The 16,664-nt window shown below is 33.2% G+C and overlaps 2 protein-coding genes across 4 annotated transcripts in view; one reads left to right on the top strand and one right to left on the bottom strand.

The window, feature by feature from the left end:
• Positions 1–842: 842 nt before the first annotated feature.
• LOC102599729 (calcium-dependent protein kinase 17) lies at positions 843–6,733 on the top strand. The gene is made up of 8 exons (XM_006356324.2): positions 843–1,562; positions 2,450–2,593; positions 2,809–2,961; positions 3,334–3,449; positions 4,478–4,645; positions 5,305–5,432; positions 6,372–6,471; positions 6,632–6,733. Exons 1-8 carry the CDS (start codon positions 899–901, stop codon positions 6,731–6,733), a joined length of 1,575 nt encoding a protein of 524 aa, XP_006356386.1. The 5' UTR covers positions 843–898.
• A 1,577-nt stretch (positions 6,734–8,310) lies between these two features.
• Positions 8,311–16,664, bottom strand: part of LOC107057660 (probable serine/threonine-protein kinase At5g41260) — a 17,085-nt gene continuing 8,731 nt past the window's right edge. For all 3 annotated transcript variants that reach the window (XM_015312802.1, XM_015312801.1, XM_006356293.2), the window contains 5 exons: positions 13,676–13,761; positions 12,426–12,614; positions 10,675–10,827; positions 9,509–9,622; positions 8,311–9,189 (listed from right to left, as the gene is read on the bottom strand). In XM_015312802.1, the coding sequence (XP_015168288.1) occupies positions 8,944–9,189; positions 9,509–9,622; positions 10,675–10,827; positions 12,426–12,614; positions 13,676–13,761 (788 nt within the window). In that variant the 3' untranslated portion in view covers positions 8,311–8,943. The remainder of the gene's footprint in view (positions 9,190–9,508; positions 9,623–10,674; positions 10,828–12,425; positions 12,615–13,675; positions 13,762–16,664) is intronic.

The raw sequence follows: 16,664 nt of genomic DNA on the forward strand, positions 1-16,664 counted from the left end.
TCTACTTTTAGCCACAATAATCACAACCTACAACCACTATTTCAACCGCAACTACTACCACCCACAACTACCATCATTGTCAATCACCACCACCTACCATCCACAACTATTATCCTCAATCCAACCACAACTATCACTACCGTGTATCACCAAAATCAATCATCACCACCATTAGCCACTATCATTAGCACTAACTATTATTACATCCACTAATTACTATCAGTAATTACCATCATTAGTCAACATTATATATCATTAACCACCATCATCTTTCATCACTATTATTAGCTATTAGTATCATTCCACTATTAATTATCAACCGCCTCAATCACCAATCACAATTAATCATTATTGCCAACCACTATACCATAAGATATTACCCACAACCATCATCATCAATTATACTATTATTCCAAATTGATGCACACAATCACCAACGTTAGTCATCACCAAGCACCACCAATTGCCATATAAAATTTCAAAATATTTTATTAAATATAATATTAAATTAATTTAATATTTTATTTAAATTTTATATTTATTATTTTTATCATTTACATACCATATAATTAATTTTATTAAATACTATTGTTAAAGTGAATGTCAATTCTTTAAAAGAAGACAATATGGATAAGATGACATGGTATATTTTATCCACTAATGAATTCAAAGTAAAAAGAAGAAAGACATTTTCTCAACCTCTAACTAATATCCAAATGCAAAGTTTACTCTTCTTACGCTCTCTCTCTCTCTTGCATTCACTCATTTATCTTTTTTCTTTCTCCTAGATTAACTCTCTTTCTCTTTTCTCTTTTTTTCATATTTCTCTTTGTTATTATTTGTTCATCATCTTCATAATAATTTATTTTGCCCTTTTAGCTTAGTCCCCCTAATACAAATGGGGAACTGTTGTTCAAGGGGCCAACCTAATGATGATGATCATATTATGAGTAAAGAAAAATCCAATGATGATCAATCAAAAAGTTGTAATAATTCAATTACACCAACAAAATCTCCTGACCCTTCTTCAAAACTATCTAAAAAATCCCCTATAGGTCTAGTATTAGGAAGACCAATGGAAGATGTTAGAAAAACATATTCCATAGGTAAAGAATTAGGAAGGGGTCAATTTGGTGTTACACATTTATGTACACACAAACAAAATGGTGAACAATTTGCATGTAAAACAATAGCAAAAAGGAAATTGGTTAATAAAGAAGATATTGAAGATGTTAAAAGAGAAGTACAAATAATGCATCATTTAACAGGTCAACAAAATATTGTTGAACTTAAAGGTGCTTATGAAGACAAACATTCAGTACATTTGGTTATGGAATTATGTGCTGGTGGTGAACTTTTTGATAGGATTATTACTAAAGGACATTATACTGAACGTGCTGCTGCTACTTTGCTTAGAACTATTGTTCAAATTGTACATACTTGTCATTCTATGGGTGTTATTCATAGAGATCTCAAGCCTGAGAATTTTCTCCTTCTTAATAAAGATGAGGATTCACCTCTCAAGGCTACCGATTTTGGTCTTTCCGTCTTTTATAAACAAGGTACGTAGATCAGTTTAACTTTTATATGCTGACAGATATAGTTACTATGCATGTCTATAGCACTAGTGCCTTAAAGGGGTCGTTTGGTATAAGGGATACTTAGTAATCCCAAGATAAATATACATTTTATCCTGCATTTGGTTGGGGTATCTCTGACTTCTTTAGTCACTTTTGCATCTGTTGTATTTAGCAATGCCAGTAGCCTGGTGAAGATTTAAGGAACCCGCTCATTGTATTGACCGGCCTAAAACCGTACTTGTCCCCGATGAAAGTCGGAATGAAACCTGTTTTCATTCAAAATCAGCTCATTCTAAGGATTAGTTAATCTATGGAATTAGCTTTTATCCCATCATTTCATGTACTGCAATGATGGGATAAGTTATCTCATATATATATTGGAATAACTTTATCTATTTCATCTCTCATACCAAACAAACCCTAATGGTACAGTGAAAGATAAATATTCAAACATTTGATAGTTAGCCAGGCAGGACCGATCAAGGAGTCGGTGTGACCTAGTGGTCAATAAGTGAAAATCATGAGAGATGCAAAGGGAACCTAGCATAGACAACACACTAGCCAGATCTTCTTATCTGTCTAAGTTCTGGTGGACAAAATTATCTGGTACATTGGCTAGTGATATGTAATATATAGGTATGCACATGAACTAGCTTGGACACAAATATTTGTCTGGTGAATAAAATTATTTGGTACATGTGTTAGTGAGATGTAACAGGTGTGCACACGAACTAGCTCAAACACTAATATTATATAGTAAAATTACAACAACAAAAAAAAGTAGTTAGTGCTCTTTATCTCATTTTTGTAAATATATTCATATTCCTCTATTAATATTCAATTTTTGTTTATAATTTTGTGTTGTACAGGAGATGTGTTTAAGGACATAGTGGGTAGTGCATATTACATTGCACCTGAAGTATTGAAGAGAAGATATGGTCCAGAAGTTGATATATGGAGTGTTGGGGTTATGTTATATATTCTTCTTTCTGGTGTTCCTCCTTTTTGGGCAGGTATTTATATATTACTATCATCACTCTCTTAATCAGAATCTCGATTTCGAGTCCTGGATATGGAAAAATTCTTGATAGAAACGGAGCCCTACCCGACACAAATCCGGATCAAGCACTTTAATTATGTAGGATAAAAATGCTAGTAATTAATTGTGTGTTAAATCAAAAGTAAGATTAATTAATTAATGAATGATGATTTTAATTTGTTTTTTCAGAAACTGAACATGGAATATTCAATGCAATTTTGCGTGGACATATTGATTTTTCAAGTGATCCATGGCCTGCAATTTCACATGGTGCCAAAGATATTGTTAGGAAGATGTTGACTTCAGATCCCAAACAGAGGTTGACAGCAATCCAAGTGTTAAGTAAGTTAAATACTACAGTATATGTTACTCCCTTCGTCTCATTTTATGTGACATTATTTGACTTGTCACGATATTTAAGAAAAAAAGCAAGACTTCTGAAACTTGTGGTCTATAACAATCCTTAGATATTTGTGTGACTGTAAATCATTTCGTTAAAGGTAATAGAGGAATTTTAAAATTAAATTGTTTCTAATTATAGTAAGATGACACTAGTTTTAAAACAGACTAAAAAGGAAAAGGTGTTACATAGAATGGACGTATAATTCGAACATGATATATACTGGAAAATAAATAAATACATATAGATGAAAAAAATCATAAATTGGAGCATATATTTACTTGATTTATGAATAAATATGTATATGAATACAGATCATCCATGGATCAAGGAGGATGGAGATGCACCAGATACACCACTTGACAATGCTGTTTTGAGTAGACTCAAACAATTTAGAGCTATGAACAATTTCAAGAAAGTTGCTCTCCGGGTAACGAATCTCTTTTTTTCTCTTTTAAATCGAAGCATATTAATCATTTAAAGTTGATCTATACCTGTTATGTCAAAGTAAAATTTGAAGATAATGAAACCCTTTTTTTCTCCTTTTAAATAGAAGTTCATTTAAAGTTGATGTATAGATATTACATTAAAGTGAAATTTTAAGAAAGTTACTCCCCAAGTAATAATCCTTTTTCCCACCCTTCAAAATAGAAGCATATTTCATTTAAAGTTGATCTATTCATGTTACGCCAAAGTAGAATTTCAAGAAAGTTGCTCTCTGACTAATGAAGCCTTTTTTTTCTTTCAAATAGAACCGTATTCATTTAAAATTGATGTATAAATGTTACGTCAAAAGTAAAATTTTAAGAAAGTTGCTCTCCGAGTAATGAATCCATTTTTTTCTCTTTTAAATCGAAGCATATTAATCATTTAAAGTTGATCTATACATGTTACGTCAAAGTAAAATTTCAAGAAAGTTGCTATCTGGCTAATTAATCCATTTTTTCCCTTTTAAAATATATAGAAACATATTTCATTTACAGTTGATGTATAAATATTACGTCAAGTAAAATCTCAAGAAAATTGCTCTCGGAGTAATGAATCCCTTCTTTCCCGTTTAAAGAGAAGCATATTAATCATTTCAAGTTGATGTATAGATGTTACATCAAAGCAAAATTTCAAGAAAGTTGTTCTCCAAGTAATGAATCCCTCTTTCTTTTCTTTTTTTAAATACAAACATATTTCATGTAAAGGTGATATATAAATGTTACGTCAAAGTAAAATTTCAAGAAAATTTTTCCTTGGATATTTTCAAGATCATGAAAAATTACATAAAATGTTGTGAATAAACTCTTCTTTTAGTATATATATATATATATATATATATATATATATATATATATAATTAAAATTTTGAGCAGACTCGTATCCAAGGTCATTCTAAACCTGTAAAGATATGGCTTTTTCTTTTTTTTATGTGAAGCCAAAATATTTACTTGGAGAGAATATATATTATAGGTTATTGCAGGGTGTTTATCAGAGGAAGAAATAATGGGATTAAAGCAAATGTTCAAAAGTATGGATGCTGATAATAGTGGAGCAATAACACTTGAGGAGCTAAAACAAGGACTTGCCAAACAAGGAACTAAATTATCTGATTATGAAATTCAACAATTAATGGAAGCTGTAAGTTCTCTAATTAATTTCTTTATGTCAAACACAAAATTATATTTTAATATTCATAACCTTTTTATCCTAAGTTATATAATCTAAGTGTTAGCTAGTCATTGCACTTACCAAGTTTACAATTGAATTAGTTTAGAATTTTTAAAAAGACCTAAAAATTTGGAATTTATCAATAGGTGATGTTGAATCGATTGATATTTAATTAAAATGGATATTGTTCTATTAATTTAAAAAAAAAGATAATTATTGATATTGAAAGACGGGACAAAATTTAAAATTTTATCGTCATTTTTTAAAAATTCATCTGAGATCGACTCAAGTAGTCGAGCTTTATAATGTACAGCAAACAACACCCAAAAAAATGGTTTGGAATATAAAATTGTATCACGACTACTTTACTCGAAATAATTTATATATATATATAAAAGTAATTAATGTAGAGAGTAAACCATGAAAAAAAATATTTTTTCTCTCGATATGTTAAAAGTGACACATAAAAATGAAAATATATTTTTAGTATAGTGCAAATGTTAGAATAAATATTAATTTACCATCTAAAATCTTTCAATTAATATCATGGAAAAAAAGTTGCAAGTTGCTTCTTTATTCTAATGTATTGTTTTTTTAATTTTATATACATTGAAAAATTAATAAATTAGGCTGATGCTGATGGAAATGGAACCATAGATTATGAAGAATTTATTACAGCAACAATGCACATGAACAGAATGGACAAAGAAGAACATCTTTACACAGCATTTCAATATTTTGACAAGGATAATAGTGGGTAAGTTTTATGTGTTTGTTTTATAGTAATTGAATTGGACTAAATATATCTGAATGATTAAAATTTATAATAATGTCTTAATATCATTGATGTTTATAAAAAATATCTTCAAAGATGACAATTCCTTCATTCAATTCATTCACCGATATCGTCATCACCCATCATTATTAACTATTGTCGTTGTTGGCCATCACCTCGGTCATAATCATCACTAGCTACCATTTACAATCATCACCACTAACCACTATTATAACTATCGACAATTATCATCATAGTCACTATATTATATATCACAAACCACTATCATCATTCATCATCACCATTAGCTATCACTATCATCCACCACAACTATTAACCGTCAAAACCAATATGTTAACAGTAATATTCAAACTCAGGCTCAACAATACTAAAAGAGCCTTAAGCAGCCACCCAAGAACCAATGGACTAGTCAGATCATTTGTTCATTGGGTACTCTATGCTATTTTTATACAAATACCTCTTAATTTCTACATAGATATACATATTTCGAGACGAGGTTAATGGGTGTTTGAGCACCCGACAGACTCCATGTGGGTCCACCCTTGCCAACTATACCGCCACTAACCACTACTGCTAGACACTATCATCACTAACTACTATCCACAACACCATCATTAGCTAACAGTACATTGTCCCTAATTGATACCCACAACACCAATGCTAGTCAGCACCAGCACCAACCACCATATAACTTTTTAATAGATATAATACTAGATTAATTTAGTATTTTAATAAATTAATTTTTTTTAATTTTTTTTTTTAAAAAAAGTAAATCTTATATATTCAAATATGGTCCAAAAATAAAAAGTCTTAATTATTTAATAGTCATTTCTTAAATTGTTTTTTTTTAACTTTTTGCTAGATTTTAATTTTTTAATTGTTTTTTTCCAATTTTTTCAGGTACATTACAGTAGAAGAGTTAGAGCAAGCTTTAAGAGAATTTGGTATGGATGATGGAAAGGACATAAAAGATATTGTTGCTGAAGTTGACTCAAATAATGTAAAATTTGAAACACTCCCATTTTTATCAGATTATCAATTAATATTTATCATAATTATTATATACGTATAATAACCATATAAATTAATTAATTATACACATATTTTTATATATTAATGCGTAAAACTTAAACTCTAATTATTTAATTCTTATTGTGCAGGATGGTCGAATTAATTATGATGAATTTGCAGCTATGATGAGAAAAGGAAGTCCAGAAACAACAGCAAATTTAAAGAAAAGAAGGGAGTCATTTGTTGTATAAATTTTCATTGTGAATATTTTTAAAAAAAAATCAAAATTAAGGAAAATAATTTTTCAAAGTCTTGGTATTTCATTGGAGAAAGATCAAAGACTTATTTTGTAAAAAACATTCATGATGTTTTAAAATTTCATGGATGTTTAATGTATATTATTACTATCATTTTTCCTAAAAACATTTTTTTTGAAAAAGAAATGAGAATTTAGAATTCATGAGTACTCTATTGGGATTTTGTTAAAGAGTTTAAAAAGTGCTTTTATTTCTGTATAAAATATAATATAAATCTTTTTGTTAATAGATAATTTTTATGCAAAAATTTGTGGTGCGCAGAAGAGCAACAATAGAAATTCAGTTTGTCACTTTTAGAAATGAAAAAAAATAATTCACCACAAATATATAATAATGCCAATGTTATTGACTAAATTTAGAAAAGAAATAAAGTTTTCTATTATTCATTATGAAACTCCAAAAAAGAATAGAATATTGGTCCAACAGAACTACTTGAGAAATGGACCTTAAATTAAATATATTATATAGGAAAAATTATATGGTCAAACAAACATATACTAGTTAATTAGTTATCATAGCTATAGTTTTAGTTAATTCTCACTCACGACTAACATTCAGTGTTAATCACGTGGGTTGGTGTTTCGAGTTTGTATAATTTGAAATTTGTATAATTTTGTATAATGTAATTTTGTATAATATAATTTGTATAACTATTTAAAGTTCAGATGTTTGTGTTTGTATAAATTCGTTATTTCGAGTTTATACAAAAATAATTCACTTATACAAACATACCCGCGAATTATACAAACGTACCCGCGAATTATACAAACAAGACAACTCAAATGGTAGCTATTGCGCATAAATAAGCAACCTACAGCTATAGAGCATAATTAAATTTATTATAATGACTATTTGCGAAAATTCCCCTATATATCAATATGATTTTACCAAATTCACATGAGATATTTAGATAAGATCGACGGATTATATCATGCAAATTCAACTTATTCGTAAGAAAATTTATTAGACAAGGATTAACGTCTCGAGTTTATGCAAACAACTTTTACCAAATCCTAAACAATTTTTTCGAATAAAATTAAGATATTAAACCTTTGATTAATGTTTGCAACGACCAACCAATCAAGACAAACAAGAAATAGTTTATACCCTTAATTCTCGAAAAGTATGCAATACACAAAAACTTATTTCCGCTACTTCCATTAAGAAAGTCATTTTCTTTATTTCTTTAAGAAACTTGTTTTTTCTAGAGAAAATGTTTTCAAAAAATTTTGACCAACAAAGCAATAAAAAATTTAAAACCTATTTTCCTCAGTACCAAACACACCCCAACTCTAATACTAAGGTAAGAAAATAGACCTTACATGATTTTTTTTTAAAAATAAATAAATCTCAGGCCTAACTCAACCACGAAGTTCAACCTTGCAGTGAGAATTACCCAAACACCATATACAAGGGGAGAACACTTCATCCCCTCAACCTATATGAGGCAATATAACAAAATTAAAAAGACAAGAACTTAAATTTCAACAATATATGAATGAGCTACCATCTGTACAAATAATTATCCACAAAAGCATTCAAACTGATTAATTGTTGACATAAAGATTCAAACCTTACAAACAACATTCAGAAAGTTAGACCAGTTACAAGTTTTACTTACTTAACATAAGCACTGCAAAAGTAAAATTACCACCACAAAGAAAGGATATTGACCTCAAACTCCAAGAGAGAAAGACACGGACGGATGATTTCAAGAAGAAGTTAACAAGACGGAGAGAGAGAGAGAGAGAAACGAAACAATTTGAGCAGCTAAATAGCACTGTACATAAATTACAGCACAGGAAGTGTCTCCAGCTTTCCTTTTTTTCCCACAGATGTTGGATCCTTAAGGAACCAACGGCATTTGATTATTCCCAGAGAATAGTTTGTTTATTGGAAAATGTCAATCCATTTCAACCGGAGCGCTTAGGATAACCTGTCCACAAAAGCTGTGACCAAAACCAACCCCATCCAATTATATGTAGCAAAAGAATGCTCTGAAGTAAACCAAACCTACTTAATGATCGCATGCACGAGGCAATAGATTGAATAGCCTCTCCCCAGTGAACTTTTGTGATCCATGTCCAAACCCCATTAGCAACGGAGCAATTAAATAATGATCACAGTGGCTCAACTCGCCACTTTCAGGAATTTGTGTTCTTCTTTTCTTCAAGAACAGAACCTTCCTTGAGTGCAATTTGTGCCTCATTTTCCCTTCCAAGTGCAAAAAGAGAAGCAGCTTGTAAATACGAAGCAACATGCCATACAGGAGATATTACTTGTGCCTGTACTGCATCATTGAGGGCTTCCTGTGGCATATCATTCATGAGATAAGACAGACTACGCCGTGCATACACAGTTGGGGAGACCATGGTTCCGACATCGATAAACTGCAAAACCAACCCAAGTATTAAATGAGTGATGCACTTTAAATAGATTAGATCTACTCTTCTAAGCACTCATTAATAACCTCGAGAACATATTATCATCTCTTTAGACCATTTTGTTACTTTATTGAATGTATAAAGTTTTAGACTACAAGCATTTGTCTCATCTAAGAACACACATCTGAAAAGTACCAACTCAGAACCTCAAGTTTGCAAGAACGATCTTGCTACTCATATTCAAACCCAAGTGAGATGATTAAAACTTAAAAGTATTATAACCCATGGCAACTGAACCTATCAAAGAGGACCGTGAATTTCCTACCAGTGTATAGCATTCGATGGCGGCCTTAGCATCTTTGTGCCTGAAAGCAGCATCACCCTTTTTCTTGGAGTTCAACGTTTCCTGCATCTGATTTGTCCACATCTGGAATGAAAGCTGCAGGCAACATTAAAAAAGTGTGGCTATCATGAGACATTGATAATTGGCTCCAAAAATGTACAATTACTTGGATTTGACTACCCATATGAACAAACAATAAGTTACCAAAAGAAAATTGTTTAACACCTAAGTAACTTCCTCTCCAAAGTGTCTCACATGTTGGAGAAGTGAGCACAATTATTGAATAGGCATTGGGAAGTTGAGGTAATAAGTAAAAGAAGTAAGTCATAAGTACATCATATTTTTCTCCACTGTTTCTGACTGTAGGGATGGCAACAGGGGGTTCACGTCTCATTATTTTTTTTTCCAGGTTAACATTTGAATTTTCCTTATCTTTTTTTTTCTTTAGAAGAAAAAAAAGTGGAGTAAATATATGAGTCCAGAAATTGGGACAGAATAATAAAAAGTTACTTATATAAATGAAGTTTCAAGACTACTGGTATATATAAACAACAAATTATGTGGGGCGGGTAGAAAACAACAAATTGTGCTATGCAGGGTGGACTGAAATATTAGCGGGTTTGCTCCGCAACCGCACCTCATCATTTGTGAACCCTATTTCTGAGAACTTCCTTTGCAACAGGCTATTTGTCCTAGAGGACACTTGTTTAGACAAAATTCAAATCAATTTGCTTTGAAAAATCCACTCATCAGGACAGCCTCTCAAGATGAAGGCACAACATTGATCTAATTTGATTTTTTTGGATGAGATTCTCTACTTATAACCTTTTGTAGCAGTTAAAATGTGTAGAACAACCTTCTTAAACTTTAAACAGCATCGAGAAGCTCTCTGGTTGTTAGGATTCCTTAATACGAGAGAAATCACTACGAACCAAATCATAGAAAAGGGATAAGAGGCAGGTGGAAAAAAATGTGAGGCCCCTTCTCATGCACACATGTAAAACAACTGCAGGGATAAGAGGATAAAAGATCCTCATATGGCATGAGGCTAAAAGTGTGACTCAATGTATTGAAGATAAAACACTGAAAGGGAATGTGTGTACAAGATGAGGACATCGATTCCTCAAAATAATTACTGATAGACAAACCTCAGTAGCTGCTCCTTCATCATCTTTGTACCCAAGCTTTTCTAAAATCTCATGGATGGCTGTTAGATCCATTCTCAAGCAGGCTTCACCAAGTGGAGACAGAGGCATGTTTCCACCATCACGTGAGATACCCATCAAAGCATGAGAAGGAACCTGCAAAACAAGTAACCAAAATGTCATTATGGCTAAATTCTATCGTTAATGTGATCTCTGACAATTTACAGTCAGTATAGAAAATAAATATTTAGGGACAATAATATAACCTAAAATGTTCTTACCTCATCCAAATTACTGTTTTTTACTAACTTAACTAATACAGACTAGGACCAAATTAACAGAGAATTAAATGCATTCACCAATGTTGCATCACGAGTGTACAATGGGCATCAAGCAATCCTCGTGTCTATTGTACAGATAGCTTTTTACAGCTTCAAGTGACACGATAACACCAGAAGAAAAGTGAATAGATACATAAAAGCATTAAATTAGGCTTTCAATATTGTTTTTGATAATCAAGAAATCCCCAACGGCCAGCTGGGATACGGTTCGAAACTAGCTGGATATTGGATCCCCTCTACCCTTCTCCACTTAAATGTCAGGATGTCAGGCCCTGTTCACAGCAAGGTTCAAACACACATTGTGTTCTTACTAAGAGACTGAATCCGTGGGAGCATTAGGCACTAAATATTTTATAATGGTATAGTTACAAATCATATTTTTCGCAACAAAAACTTGGAAATAGTACGCCACTGACGGCAATAACAACTTCCACACCCAATGTAAGGCACTTCATGTGTTAACCTTTAAAAAATTTCCTGTTCAAACAAACTGGAAATCACTGCAAATTTTTTTGTCAGGGAAATTTATGAGTGATCCCATTATAAATAACAAAAGGACATATCATAATCAGTGTGTGCTTTATTAGTTGTCACACACACCTAAAGGAATTCGGAATTCAGCCACAACGCCTCAGCTTCTGACTAACGACCATCCACAATATAATGTCTACCAAACTGCTTTATCATATTTACTTTCACTGTTATAGAGCTCTCAACAAAAAAAGTAGCTCGCAGGGCAAACCTTATAAAAAGAAAATAGCTGCAGAAACAAAAGCCGAAAGCTAAAACCGGAAAAGCACACAAGCAGGGACAAAAGAGCTATGCAATCCATCCCCAGCAGGATATTTTAGACAATATGGAGAGGAAGGAACAGAAGACATTTTTGAAGGAGTGGAAACCTCAGTCCCCCTTTTTGGAAAGCAAGTTGCCTAATGAACCTTTTTTCAAAGCAAGCTGTCTTATGAACCTTCTTTCTTTCTTTGGATACCGAGAAACCCCCGAGGGCTACAGGCCCAAAGTTTGAAACTTCGCGAATAATGGGGCGAGGCCTCTACCCCTCTCAACTTACACCAGCTTTGGTCTGTGGTAGTGTTCAAACCTGAGACGTGTACCGAATCCACACATCATATGTTTCCCTCTTACCACTAGACAAAAATCTCGGGGGCCTATTTATGAAACTATTTAGGTGCCGTAAGCTTGTTGATGCAAATAATTTTTCGGATATTGTCAAATCCAATTTTACTTAAGAGTCCTTTCCTTCCGTACATTTTGCATCCTTATACGCCAACTAATGAAAGTATTACTTGATCAAAAAAGAGAAAGAAGAGCACGCAGGTAGAAAAACAAATATCAAACTCAGCAGAAACTAAAGATAAGTATAGATAGTAACACCAGAACAAGAAAAAAGAAAACCTCGATCTCTTTCTGAAGAGGAAATAAAGCAGCAACCAGCGACTTTGGATTTGGCCGCTCACGTGGCTCGTATTGCAGACATCTTGACGCTATCCTTACCAATTCAGTCCCATCATCAGAAGAAAATTGACCTTCCAAGCAAGAATCCGTAAGCATCTGAAGATTCCGGTCTTTAATCAGATCAAGGGCCTGACAAAAACAGATACAGTATTAGAAGGGACAAGCACAGCAAAAAAACAGTTCACGAGTAACTGGCCAACAACCACGTATCCTTTATCATAAACAGTTTTGATATAATTGATCCTACTTTACAACCATTTAGTCGCTGTAGCACCGCTTGACTTCAACAATCGGTGAAACCAACGCCCCCCCCCAAACACACACACAACCAAATTGAATTTGAAGCCTGATCAACGCTATTTTGCCAAGCTTGAAGTTCTCATTTTCATTTTTACAGGTAAGAACTATAAATTAATATGATACGAATTATTGAATCAACATGATTCAGACTGTTCGGATAATTTCCAACGAGCAGTCTAAGCATCACTACTGAGATTGAACAAGATAGTTTACCAAAGAATAGGAGAGGCGGGAATAGGAAAAGACGAAAAGGAATCAGATGTTTATGGGGTGTTGGTAATGGTTTCTTCTAGGAACCTAGTCAACGAAGACAGCCATGAATTACGAGAGTCTAGAAATTAGAACTGAGTTTTGTTGTACAAACAGCTCCAGTGTGTCCACTGCATACAGGGAGAACGAAACAGCAAGGATTTCTCTATTTAGGGAACTATATTATAAGTTGTGTGTCAGGCACTCAGAGAGCCCATATATTAACAATATTTCCCTTCCCATTCTTGCATCCTACAGCTGTTTTGCCTGTATAAAATTGAGGTGCAAACCAGTATGAGGCAACATTAAACCAGTAATTTTAGCCCAGCCCTCCATGGGATAAAATGAAGCCAGATAGAGTTAACTGGAGCTCACAGCAAGCATCAAAGCCTTTCTTTTTCTGGGGTAGGTGAAGAAAGAGTATCAGTATCTCCAGAGCTCAAACAAATTGAAAATTACTACCTCTCCTAATCAACAGTATCTTCAAACTCATAACTGCCTTAGATCAAAAAAAATTTCTCATTCATATAAAAGATGGATCGGACATAAACTAGGACAAAAGAAGCACTAAAAACGTCATGTTTTCTTGTCCCAAAAGAAAGTAAAGCAATATCATCTTCAATTAGCAGAAAAGAGCATACGTGGCTTGGAGGAATATGTTTTCCACTGAGAAGGTCAAGCAAGAGTGTCCCGAAGCTATACATGACGCTCTCCGGGGTGATTCTTCCTACAAAAAATTCAGAATAACAGAGTGAACCATAATAAGTTTAACAACGCATAGCCAGAAATATTATTAAAGTCATAGAGATTAATGAAGCAATTATTCCTAATAGATTACAGCAACTAACTAAATGAACAAACCAATGCCACAAAGGTAAAAGTTGCTTGTAAAGAAGGCACCCCTTCAACTTTCTAAGTCAACAAAGAAATATAATCAAACAATCTACTGGGAACAGGCAAGAGGCAGCAAAATCATCCGGCTCCTCCCTAAACCCCTCTCTTCTTCTTAAGAAGGGAGGGGAAGTGTAAAATAACAAAAACCAAGGTCATCAAGCAAAGACTGTCATGAAGAGCAGGATACATCACAAAGTTTCATGCTTTGTATGGTTAATGGCTAAGGAGGCAGTCCTTACACGGGACAATGTCATGAAGAGAGGGGTAACCTTGTACCAGCTAACCTTCCCAAAAAAAAGAGAGGGATAACCTTGTGTTCCAGGTGTTTCCTATGTGGTTAAACAGCTGAAACTGTCAACCATCTATTTTTACATTGCAAGTACACCCAACAACTATGGAGACTATTTCTCAGCCTTAAAAGGCATTTCCTGGACCATGCCTAGGAAAGTGACTGAGGCCTTAATGAGTTGGGAGGAAGAAGGGGTCCATGCATAGGACAGAAGATGGAGAATTATCCCTAGTGCTATATGGTGGGCTATCTGGAAAGAGAGGAATTCAAGATGTTTTGAGAGCATAGTGAACAATGTGCAACAAGTTAAACTTAACTGCATTCTTCTTTTAGTTTTTTGATGTAATCAGTTATACTCAAATGAAACTCTCTCTATTATTGATGTTCTAGACTCAATTTAACCATAGAGAAGTGAAGTGAGGAGTAGACTTGAATATAAGGTTTCAATACAACCCATGTATTGTTTTGTGATACAATACAAAGTTACCAAGTTAAAAAAAAAGGTCATCAAGCAGAGTATTTTTTTTTTTAACCTAGCAACTTTGTATTATTTCACAAAGCAGTACATGGGTTGTACAGTAAAACCTTGTATACAAGTGTACTCTGTTCTTTAGAAAGAAGTCCTTCGACACATCATACTTTTAGATTGTCGTTTATGACTGTCACCTTTTATATGTTCAATATAAATGGAGTAGGTTCAAGTATATAACCATGCTTGTTAGACATCAAGAGTCTGAAATGAGAAACCACGTAAATATAAGAATGGATTGATAGCCACTTTAAGACTTTCAGATGGATTTAAAAGAGATTCTACTTGATCAACCATAACTGGCTCACCACTTGAAAATGGGTCGGCAGGTCGATTTACATCTTCCCCTGAATGCTTACACATGTAGCACCTATTATTATGCATGATCCTCCACTTCCTCAAGAATTGATTTATTTTTCTGACCAGTTCCGAAACTCAGGGGATGACAGATCAACCCTCTATATCCTTGTGACCAAAACATCAATCTTTGTACATCAAAGTTGAATTTGTGACTTGCACCTAACATAAATATGGCGTTATACTACTGTGAGAAATATAGGAAAATAATATTATTGAATTGTTGTTGTTTCTACATTATAACATTGAGACCCTATTTATAGACACTAGAATACAATCCTTTACCAAGTAGGATACTATTTACTATTCCTATTTCTATTTGTATTCTTATTCTAAATAGGATTGAATAAACCTATTCCTATTCTAACAGGATTGTATAAACCTATTCATGTTCTAACAACTATTTAGTATTCCTATTTCTATTTCTATTCCTATTCCTATTCTAATAGGATTGTATAAACCTATTCCTATTCTAACACTCCCCCTCAAGCTAGTGCATACAATTCATGTACCTAGCTTGTTACAAATGTAATTAATATGAAGATCGATGAGGGGCTTGGTGAGATATCTGCAAGTTGATCAGTCAACTTCACAAAATTGACAGTCAATCTCAATGTGCTTGTCTTCTCATTAAATACTGGATTTGATGCACAATGTCAGTCAATCTCAATGTGTTTAATCATCTCATGAAATACTGAATTTGATGCATAATACTGATAAAACACAGAGTGATAAAATTACAGTGTTGAACTTCCCAGACCAAACTTGCAAAGATTGTTTCAGACCATAGAGTGACTCACATAATCGACATACAAGGCTACTAAGCTCCCCTGAGCAACAAAGTACTCAAAATCTAGTATAAAGTATATGGATCATGTTGGAATCAATAGATGCATTGTTATTAAACAAGAAGTCGAAGCATGCTCATACGCCAGAGTATTAGATTTGATCGCTGAATGTGGTCACAATCTAAGAAATAAAATTATATGGGTAGGGTCGGAATGATGTCACGACCCAACTAGAAAATAGAAATTATTTAGGATAGTTCGAAGATGGAATGACCCCATTGAAAAAGAGAAATAATATGGATAGGATTGGAATGATGGCACGACCCTACTGAAAAAGAAAAATTATACAGGTATGGTTGGAATGATGGCACAACCCTACGCAAATCAGATTTGAGGAGTCATCGGAAAGACGATTGGAACTATGCAAATCAAATCTGAGGAGTCACTAAAGAGACATGATGCTATGCAACTCAGATATGAGAAAGTAGTTCGGTAAAATCCACGGTACTACACAAATTAAATATGAAAAGTAGTCCGGAGAGATGCACGGTGCTACGCAAATAAAATATGACAAAAAAGGTAGTCACCGGAAGGATGGCAAGGTGCTAGACAAATTAAATATGAAAAGTAGTCACCAGAAAAATGGCATGATGCTACGCAAACCAGATATGAAAAAGTAGTAACCGAAAAGATCTCACGGTGCTACACAAATTAAATATGAAAAAGTAGTCACCAGAAAGATGCACGGTGCTACACAAATAAGATATGCAAAA

This window comes from Solanum tuberosum, unplaced genomic scaffold (assembly GCF_000226075.1).
Source record: "Solanum tuberosum cultivar DM 1-3 516 R44 unplaced genomic scaffold, SolTub_3.0 scf00217, whole genome shotgun sequence".
Classification (NCBI taxonomy): Eukaryota; Viridiplantae; Streptophyta; class Magnoliopsida; order Solanales; family Solanaceae; genus Solanum; species Solanum tuberosum.

Excerpts from the sequence above, each read along its gene's own strand:
- LOC102599729 (XM_006356324.2), top strand. The coding sequence starts at position 899 with ATGGGGAACTGTTGTTCAAGGGGCCAACCTAATGATGATGATCATATT. Across the intron at positions 2,962-3,333 it reads GACAGCAATCCAAGTGTTAA|ATCATCCATGGATCAAGGAG; the intron begins GTAAGTTAAATA and ends ATATGAATACAG. Across the intron at positions 5,433-6,371 it reads TTTGACAAGGATAATAGTGG|GTACATTACAGTAGAAGAGT; the intron begins GTAAGTTTTATG and ends CAATTTTTTCAG.